At 44.1% G+C, this 10,051-nt stretch overlaps 1 protein-coding gene across 12 annotated transcripts in view; it reads left to right on the top strand.

Annotated features, from left to right (window-relative positions):
- The window catches only part of ERC2 (ELKS/RAB6-interacting/CAST family member 2), an 861,660-nt gene that overhangs the window by 636,651 nt on the left and 214,958 nt on the right, over positions 1 to 10,051 (top strand). For 8 of the 12 annotated variants that reach the window (XM_015571167.1, XM_015571157.1, XM_015571166.1 and 5 more), the window contains 2 exons: positions 4,113 to 4,260; positions 5,725 to 5,853. In XM_015571167.1, coding sequence (XP_015426653.1) covers positions 4,113 to 4,260; positions 5,725 to 5,853 — 277 coding nt within the window. The remainder of the gene's footprint in view (positions 1 to 4,112; positions 4,261 to 5,724; positions 5,854 to 10,051) is intronic. The other 4 variants (XM_015571179.1, XM_015571181.1, XM_015571176.1 and 1 more) reach the window with 1 other exon arrangement.

The raw sequence follows: 10,051 nt of genomic DNA, 5'->3' as shown, positions 1-10,051 counted from the left end.
TAGAAATAGGCCATTACCTATTAAGGTCAGGCATAGCCTTAAAAGTGTCATAAATTCTTTCTAAGTGTGAAATGATCATCTTTGTCTAGTTTTATATACTTTTACTACCTTCGGGCAATTACTCTTTGATTTTATTAGACTAAAATTATTGAATGTAGAATTCAATCAAGGTATTTTAGGGTAAATTTTCATTAATAACGGCCAATATTTAAATGAGATATAACTCTTCTTACACTAATTTTATACAGAGTTCTATCATTATAAATAGATTTGTTACTTATCAATAGATTTGTTAGCCAAAACAGACAAAATAAAACAAAACAAAAAGGACACTGAGGAAAAGATTATGAAGAAAAAAATTGATTATTTTATATTTATACTAATATTGATGAGTGTTTTTAAATGTACTTTTATAAAAATGATTTAAATGTAACTAAATTTGGGGCTGTATTTAGTGATAACATCTGTAAAGACTTAGGAATTTATATGTTTTTATATGATTAACAAGAAAAATGATATTAGAAATTAATGCATTGGAACTTTTGATAGTATTATAACAGGGGAAATATATGTTAAATTCTGAAAATATTAAATTATAGAATTATAGGGGAAAAGGAGTTTAGAAGGCTCATTCTTTAGGTTAATGATGACTTTAACTGTTATTAAAATTATATAATTCTGAATTTTGACTTGAAAGAGAAAGATGGGTTAAAAGGGGCCATAGGACTAGGAATATAAAAGTGGACATAGGGAGCCTACCTAGGAGATTATTGCAGCTGCCCTAGTGAGAATGATGTAGACTGTTCTAGACATGTATGAGAGTATGTGTGCAGGCACTCACCTGTGCATACAGAGCCAGAGGACAGAGAGAACATAAATACTTTGATTTAAAAATGAGCAAATTTCACATCTGCCACGTATTTGAAGCATGTTCCTGTAGTTTATTTGGTGACTGAAAAGCTTCATTTACATTTTTTTAGGCTTTACTCTTAGGATACTTTGTGGAAGAGAAGAATAATGCAAAAAAGTACATGCAGAAAAAAATTTAAAAGTAGCCTATTCATTTTACCACTATGACATAATGACTATTAGCGTTTTCTTCCTGTTTTTGTTTTTCCTAGGAATAGAATTTTATGTTTTGGGATCTTATTCTATAGACATTTGCATGTCAAGAACTGTGAAGGACCTGAGATTTTCCCTATGGTATGCTTAACAAGTCTTCCTGGCTCAGTGTCATGGATGCAGGCGGCAAACCAGAGACTTTTAGGTCAGAGACAAAGGACTTCATTGCTCAAGGTGCAGACAGCAACATCAGCACATTTATGTCAATTCTCCTTTCCCCAAGTTTCATGAAGGCAAGGCAGATGGGACAGATGAATAGCTACACCTGCAGTGCGTTGCATTAAAGGAGGGCAACCCTGAATTTAGGGAGCCCAAATCTTTTATAATGGGCAGTAACATGCTGGCCCTTTGCTCTGGAAAGAGACACTATTATACAGCGCTGTAAGCATAGCTATTCTTTGATCCTAAAAGAGACACTGCCTTGATCTTCCAAGGCTATTTATTATACAAACACCCTTGAAAAAAATGTGAGAAAAGAAGATAGTGCCTATGTTTATAAAGAGTGTGCAAAACTATGAGACTCATGAAGAATTGTCTCTCAACAAACATGTTTTCACATATTATTATTTTCCATCAGCATTTTGCATGGCTGCATGTAGCTGTAAAGAGTGAGTCATGGGGATGTAGCATAATTTGCTATCAACTCCCAATTTTCTTAATGATTCTTAAGGTTTTTTCCATTGAAAATTTTCACTGGGACATTTTAATTTGGGGCAGAGTGTGGTAAAATGTTGCAGTCACCTTGGGCGTGTTGTAGCTGAGTTGGTGTAGAGATTTGAAGTCCATGCAGACTCTTCAGCTTGGCCTTATGTGTAAATATGCATTGGCCATCAACAACAAGCATGTGTGTTGTCTTAGGATGTTACCCAGAAAGAAACGAGCTCTAGAAAGCTAGATATTAATGCTGCTTTTCATAGTGCAGCCTGCACTGGTTTTCTTCTGGAAAGTGGAGATACCTCCTGACATTTCTGCTGCTCACATGTCTGACTGAGCCTCAGTCGGCAGCTTCTACTGCCTGGCATTAGCAGGGCCCAGAAAAGTCCATATAAATCCCTGCAGTGAACAGAGGACCTGAGATCTAAATAATGACTACATTGTCCAATCATCTGGGGAGGGTCTGGTCTGGTGGTGGGGATTAAAAAAAGGCAAAACAGGTTTTAGTCCTGGGACTTGTGTGCAAAAAAAGTACCCAATATTGAGGCTTTCCTGGGACTGTGGGGTCTTCTCAATTATCTAAACAATGGTTGAAGTGACACAATGGCTGGGACAAGACTTCCCTCAGTGGAAAGGAGGACTAAATAAAACACACCAGGCGACCCATTTCCTAGTTAATAATGGTCCCAGGAAATTCCAGATTAAAATCTGCAATAGATGTTGCAATAAAATTGGACTGTTAAAATTTGAGGAGTCAACTTTAACACTTTTCTGAGTAAGCAGTGACCAGAGAGTAGTCAGGAGTCAACTCATTGTCATTATTTTTACGTGAGAAGAGTTGTACATGGTGTCGTCATCATTTTTGAGAAGTATAAAGTGAACTTCTCTATTGCTTGAACAAACATGTTAGACACCTGCTATGTCCTCAGTGCTCTGCCAGGAGCTGGAGAACTAGTAGTGTCCAAGACCAAGGAGCTTCCACTTTCATGGAGTGTCAAGTAGAGAAAAATCATCAATATCTAAGATCCTTTCTACTAGTGAAGAATTGTATGAAATGAAACAAAAAATGCCGGGGTAATGTAGCCAGCCAGCGGCTTGGGTACAAGGTGCCAGGTAGAGAGGCACTGCCAAGGAGAGCAGCTGGAGATGGCTTGTCTGAAGTGGATACATTAGAGCTGAGACCTGAAGGATAGGGAGCTAGCTGCAAGGTGAGGCCATTCCAGCCAGAGGCAATGGCAAGACAAAGCTTATGAGGTGAGAACAAGTGTAACATTTTCAAACACTAGAAAAGAGTTCAAGAACAAAATGTGCTGGAGCCTAATGACTGAGGAGGGAGAACTGGAAAAAGATGACCTCACAGAGGTGGTTAGGGCCAGTTGGTGTAACGAGTTGCAGGCATCAGTAAAGGCTCTGGATGTGAAGTCTAGTGAGTGATGCAATGGATTTTTCATGCAACAGGGTGGTGGAATCCGGACTTCGAATGTTTTTAAAGGTTACTTGGCCTCTGTCTGTACCAGGGAGACTAGTGAATGAGCAATGTGGATAGATGCTGGTGGTTGGGGAACATTTCCTAGCAACAGATTAGTTTAGATAAGGAATGTATTTTGGAGTGAAACCTACTGAAGTTGTTGATTGGCTCTGGATAGAGAAGGAAGGAAAGGAATCAAGGACAACTTTAGGTTTGGGGCTTTGGGCTACTTGGTGGATGGTGCTGTGGTTACTGAGATATGGAATACTGGGGAAGAAATGATTTTTGGTGGAATGGCAAGCAAGCCTCACTAATTGCATTGAAAATGGGAAGGGAACCCTAGTAAGTATCTCTGCCTGGCTTCAAAAGGAAAGCTTACAGGGAAAAACAGTTACACTTGATATTGAAGTTGCTGTCCAATTTTGTCTGGTTGTCTTAGAACATTACCTGGTTAATGGATGGATGGATGGATGGATGGATGGATGGATGGATGGACAGGTAGATGGAGATATGGATGGAAGGAAGGATGGACAGGCATATGGATGAATAACTTGATGGATAGATGGGTAGATGGATGAAGGTGTTTTAAAAGCAAATGTTCATATGGACTCCCTCCATTTCTTATATGCAGCTATATCTGCGAAACCATTGAGAGCCACTTCTCTCAGAGGACACAGTGTGTGGGTCTCAGGGATTCTGACCCACACAACTTTGTCTATTCTGAGAGTCAAGGAGGTAGTTTGTCTTAAGCATTATTCAAAATTCCTTTGCATTGAGACAATACTCCGTGGCTCATGTCAGTTATAAATGCCAAATGGTGTTTTTTCCCACTTTGTACAAATCATCACCATAATCTTTATTTTACCAGACAGGAAGCTCTGCTTGCAGCCATCAGTGAGAAAGATGCAAACATCGCCCTGCTGGAACTCTCTGCCTCCAAAAAGAAGAAGACGCAGGAAGAAGTGATGGCCCTCAAGCGGGAGAAAGACCGACTGGTGCACCAGCTAAAGCAGCAGGTGGGGCCTCCTGCCCGTCAGGTGTGCTTTGCTGGGTTTGGGCCGTTGGGTGCTTTCTGAGGGTTTAGCAGCTCTTCATTTTCCCATGTCCATCCTGCAGGCTCAGCAGCTGAAAGCAGGTAGGAGTGCAATGACCTGAGTTGTCACTGGAGCACCATCTTCCTGCTTTTCTGTGTGGGCTGCATGTGCCTGGGCTTGTGTGGTTTGCAACCAGCGCTGTTTTCCGTTCTTTTGTGTTAGCATCATCTCCCCAGAAATAGCTCTCAGCTCTCTTCCTTCCAGTGGACTTTGTGTGACTTCTGACTAAATCCTAGGAACTACTAATTAAATTCTGGGCACATTCTCTCCTGTTGGACCCGTTATCTTCTGTCTTGCTCACTCTCTGGGCCTATAAATAACTTCCCTCATCCAGTTCTTTAGAATTCTTTCTCACCAGACTTCCAGCTTTGGCTCTTTAACTGTTTCCTCCTGGACCTTTCAGCCGAGGGACATCCCCCAGCCCCTGGCACCACCAGGCTATGCTTGGAGCCCTCCCGGACCATTATTTAGCCTAATATTTTTTTTTATCACCTGTTTACCTCATTATCCTGATTTTCCTCCTCACTCGGCCACTGTACTTCTTCTGAGGGAAAAGGAAGGAGGGACAAAGTCCTAATTTGTGCCAAAAAAAAAATGATTTGCTTTCTAAAGGGTCTTCTGGAAGTGGCTTCAATGGAAATAATTGTACCTGAAGCATATTGCAAAGTCATCCCTGAAATCTTCAGGCATTATTTCTCCTCTCTATATAACTCAGGAGCTTTGGAAGCAGTGGTTCAAATGTTCACCCAGATCCTACCTTCATTATGAAACCTAGAAAATATGGCTCAATGCTCTGTGGTCTCACAAGGTGGCTGCCACATCTTACCTCAGGCCCCATGTGGCTCTGAAATTCTCTAAACGCCACATGGTACCACGTGGAGTGTGTCCACTTTGATTTCAGCCCCCAGGACTGGCCCGCTGCCTGCTAGGCTGATCTGGGCTGAGCACAGGTGCAAGGTGAGTGGAAGGGAAGCCCAAAGGCATACGTCCCTTCTCCTCACAATTGGGCCAAGCCTTCCTCCTCAGGAAGGAAAAGGCATCCTTTGGCCCTGAACCAGAGGCCATTTCTCACGGGGCTGCCTTGCTGAAAGAGAGGGACCACCGCCATGCCTGGGCACCTTCTCCTGCAGAGGGAGGGTCCCAGGCACTGCCAGTCATGGGGGTCATTCCACAGAGCGGCATGCCTTGCTAGTGCTGGCCCTGGGGCTCGGGGGCCGCTTCCATCTGACCTCTTGTTTGGGGCTGTGCATCTTCTACACTGGGGTTTTCACCCACTTGGCCACAGAAAGTCAAGATGAGCCTCCTTCTTTAATTTCTCCTAGTTCCTTCCCTGTGCGCCCTGCACCCTCCCCTCCTGCACCTAACCATTGTAGCTTTCTCCCACAGGTTTATAGACCTAGGAAACAGCCCCTGAGCTCGAATATACCATGCACTTGTGATGCTTGCTACAGCCCAGATATTACGGCCAAGTACCACGGGTCCAGCTACGATGCACACATGATCCAAAGGTCTCAGGTCAGTCAGTGGCTAAGGAGACACTTGCCCCCGCCATGGAGGGTGGGGGTGCACGAGAGCTACATCCTATCTTGACCTTCACCTCTTCTGGTGATCTCCAGTACTTGGTAGCCATAAAGTCTGGAACCATAAATCATAGCATTATGTGTTAATTTGTAATGTAATTTCATTTATTACACATTTGCCGAGGGTTCCAGACTTGGTGAGCGCCCTACAGGGCCAGCTCCTCTGAAATGGTCCTGCATCTCTGCAGAGCCAAGGCTGCCAGAGGCCTCCTGTCGGGCGTAGTGGACAAGGTTTTTCTTTCTGTCTCTTTGATACTTTGCCCCTCATATATCCCTGTGCTTTTCCCAATAAGGATTTTTTAAAGGATCCTTTTTTTCTTGCTCAGTATCATGGAAATGCATGATTCTGAGTGCAGGGTTCCAGGAACGGTTGAGTGTAGGCCTTCAGTGTGCTCCTGGGAAACCACACAAAGCTTTCATTCTTCACAACAGGCTTGGTTTGGGGTGTTGTGGGGCACATTTGGGAAACCCCAGCCATGCAGAATTAGGCTCCTGCCTGGGCTGAGGCAGGTCTGAAAGGCTGTTGTGGGAAAAGAGGCAGCAAAGGAGGAGGATGGCTCCTCGGTGATGTAGGTTTAAAACCCTCTCACACCCTCCCTGCCACAGAGCAAGGAAGAGCACATCAGTGTATGTATTCTTGTAAATGGTAATGATTCTAAGAATAATGATCCATTTGCGTACGAAGCACCCTCATTTTATTGAGTGTTTACTCTATGCCGCTTAAGAATGTTCTCCGGCCATTCACCAAGAGTGGCCTCTGCCCAGAGCTCTAAGACTTAGGCACTTTAATCACATCAGTAATTACTAATACTTTTGGCTCTTGCCATGAGCCAGGTATGGATCTGAGAGCTTTACATACATACACTCATGAACTCCCAACACAACTGAAGGACTGATGCCCTTACAGAGAAGGGACCAAAGGTCCAGAGAGGCCAGGTGCCTTGCTCAGGCTTTACCGCTGGGCACACTGTGATGCTTGAAGAGACCCTTTGCCACACAACCATAAGTGGATCTTGCAGGTGCTATCTGGAGTGAATCTTGCTTCTAGCTCTTGTTACCTGAGCCATCATGGCAAGATACTAAACCTCCTGAAATTCAGTTTTCTCATCTGTAAACTGGGCTAATAATCTAAGGCAATGGATTGTTGTGAGATGTAATGAATATAGAAGTGCTTTGTGTATGACTGGCACCTAATAGGTGCTACTTATATGTGAGGTGTTCTTCTATTACTACTGTTAGTAATACTTGATTTTATCACTACCAACCCTCAGAGACAGCTTGGTTTTGACCTCATTATCGCTGCTTTTTACATGCCTGGGAGTCATCACTCATTGAGCACAGTAAGGAGAACATACTGTGGAACTGTGGGAGAAAGAGCATACAGGTGTCCTCCCAACCCTCAAATCCAGACACTTGGGGATCAGTGTGCAGGCAAGTCAGGAATTCTAGACCTCAGCTTCCAGCCTGCACTGAACAAGCTTATTATTAAATTTACTTGGTTTGTGTATCCAGCCCACATAGACATCAATAAGAGAGGGCATCTCTGGGAGGCGGGGGAGTCCAAAACCTCAGTTATCATCACCTGTGTGACTGGCTTGAGTGAGCTGAGCTGCTTTAGGCACCCAGGCTAACCAGAGAGAAAGCCATGGATGTGGGTATTCATCCGTCTGATGTTCTGCAAGGATGCAGAGGCAGACTGAGTCACGAGAGGTGCCACCCTCTTCAGACTACCTTGTGAGCTTGTTTCATCTCATGCAGGTCTCTACACTGCCCATGGCATTCCCCGTGACTGGACGTGAACAGCTCATACAATAATCCCCATAGTTATTGCACTTTGCCAAGCACATAGTAGGATTTGATAAATATTTATTGTGTGAATTAATGTATGATGCCCACATGCCAGATTCTATGCCAAGTGCTTTATGTGTATGTAAGTTTACAAGCATTATCTTACATTTTCCTCATAATCAACCAACTGATGTATTGCATAGCTATATGTGCCAGGCTCTGTGCCAGGTGCTGGGGATTCATCCCCACAGATATTTTACCTGCCCCCATGAGAAACACATCACCTTCCTTTTTGAGTTGTTCAAACCAAGGCTCTGAGAGACCAGCTGACTCAACTACCATCATACCACTCATACCTAGCAGTCCAGGGTTGTGCCCCATTGCTGTAGGAGTGCCAATACTTTGCTTTTAGCTGGCTAAACACTACCTCCCCATGGCAACACTGTGAGCCATGGATTGGCCCCCTCACAGAAGCCATCAGAGGAGCCTATTTCCAATGCATCAGCCTGTGCCTCCCAAGCTGCCCAGGGCACAAGGATGAGCAGAGGTGGGTAGCTTGGCCAGACCAAGTGCCACATTGGACTTCAACTCAGCCGCTCTTCATTAGGGGTGTTTTCTGTGTTAAAATGCTAGGCATTTTGGAATACCTCAGTGACAAAATAGATAAAGTCCCCGTTCTCATGGTGTTTCCTTTTTAATGGGGGTGGGGAGAAAAGCAATAGATCACGGACATAATTAACAAGTAAATTACATGATAGAAAAAGAGGAGTATAGACCAGTATAAGGGAGAACAGGCATTCCAGAATAAGACCGATGGGCTGGTGACACTGTGAAATAGGATAGACAGGATGAGCCTCCTTGGGAAGGAGACATTTGAGCAAAGACTTGAAGAGGGTGAGAGGCAGTGGTCGGCAAACTGTGGCTCGCGAGCCACATGCAACTGTTTGGCCCCTTGAGTGTGGCCACGAAGTTTTAATCACACTGTACGTGTGCGCCCGCACGTGGTATTTTGTGGAAGAGCCACACTCAAGGGGCGCAGTTTTCAGACCACTGATCTAGGGGAAGAGTGTTCTGGCAGAGAGAACAGCCAGTGCAAAATCTTCTAAGCATGGTATATTTTGGAGCAGATAATCTCTGCAGTTAGGAAGCAGAATTCAACAGCCATGCAGCTTTAGAACAAGGGGGTCTCTTTTGGGTACCACTCAGAGTGCCCTGTTTAAGGCTGCCCAACTGAGCCTACTCTCCAAATCCCCCAGCTCTGGCCTCCAAGGAATCCCAGAGCTTAGCTTGCATTTTAAAAAGCATTGCCACACCCTGGCTGGCGTGGGTCGGTTGGTTGGAACATCCTCCTGTACACCAAAATGTCACGGTTTGATTCCTGGTCAGGGCACATACCCAGGTTGTGGGTTTGATCCCAGGTTGGAGTGCGTGCAGAAGGCAACCAATCAATGTTTCTTACATTGATGTATCATGTTCCTCTCTCTCTCTCTCTCTCTCACTCTTCTCTCTCTCTCTCTCTCTCTCTCCTTCCTATATCTCTAAAAATCAATTAAAAAAAAGGCATGTCCTCAGGTGAAAATTAAAACAACAATAATAACAATAAGCACTGACACTTTCTTTGGAGCCACAAAGAGCTAAAGCCAGAGTTTCTGGTCACACTGATGAGATTTTCAAATAGAGTAGGAAGACTCTCTCTCTCTCTCTCTCTGTCTCTCCTTCCTATATCTCTAAAAATCAATTTAAAAAAAGGCATGCCCTCAGGTGAAAATTAAAACAACAATAATAATAATAAGCACTGACACTTTCTTTGGAGCCACAAAGAGCTAAAGCCAGAGTTTCTGGTCACACTGATGAGATTTTCAAATAGAGTAGGAAGAGGCTCTAGGACAAAACACCCTCCCGGACTTTTTGGCAGTCTCAACAACACTCCGCTGGATTCCACAATCCTGCACGCCATGTGCTGGAGGAGGCAGGCAGGCAGACAGTACTGGCCACCACCAGCCCTGGCCTCCTTAGGGTGTGGCTGTGCCTTGGAGAAATGCAACCAGCCTCCAGGACAAGCCAGAGGCTCTCAGACCTCACTCCACAGAAGCGTGATCTTATCTAAAGATAAATGTTATGATACTCATCACCCTGTAGCCCTCACGTCTGAAAAACCTTCCCTGGCTTGCCTCACTGTTGAGATAAAGACAAATTCAGACCCATGTGTTCTCTGCGTGGCACATGTGATTCCTTCTGCCTGGCACACATTGCCTTTGTTTTCTCACCTAGTCAATGCCCCCTCATCCTCTCCAGCTCAGCTCAACATCACTTTTTTAGGGAAGCCTTCTGGGACTTTCTCCCTT

This window comes from Myotis davidii, unplaced genomic scaffold (assembly GCF_000327345.1).
Source record: "Myotis davidii unplaced genomic scaffold, ASM32734v1 scaffold111, whole genome shotgun sequence".
Taxonomy (NCBI): domain Eukaryota; kingdom Metazoa; phylum Chordata; class Mammalia; order Chiroptera; family Vespertilionidae; genus Myotis; species Myotis davidii.
Note: the sequence above shows the minus strand (reverse complement) of the source record. Positions and strands in the feature narration are given on the sequence as shown.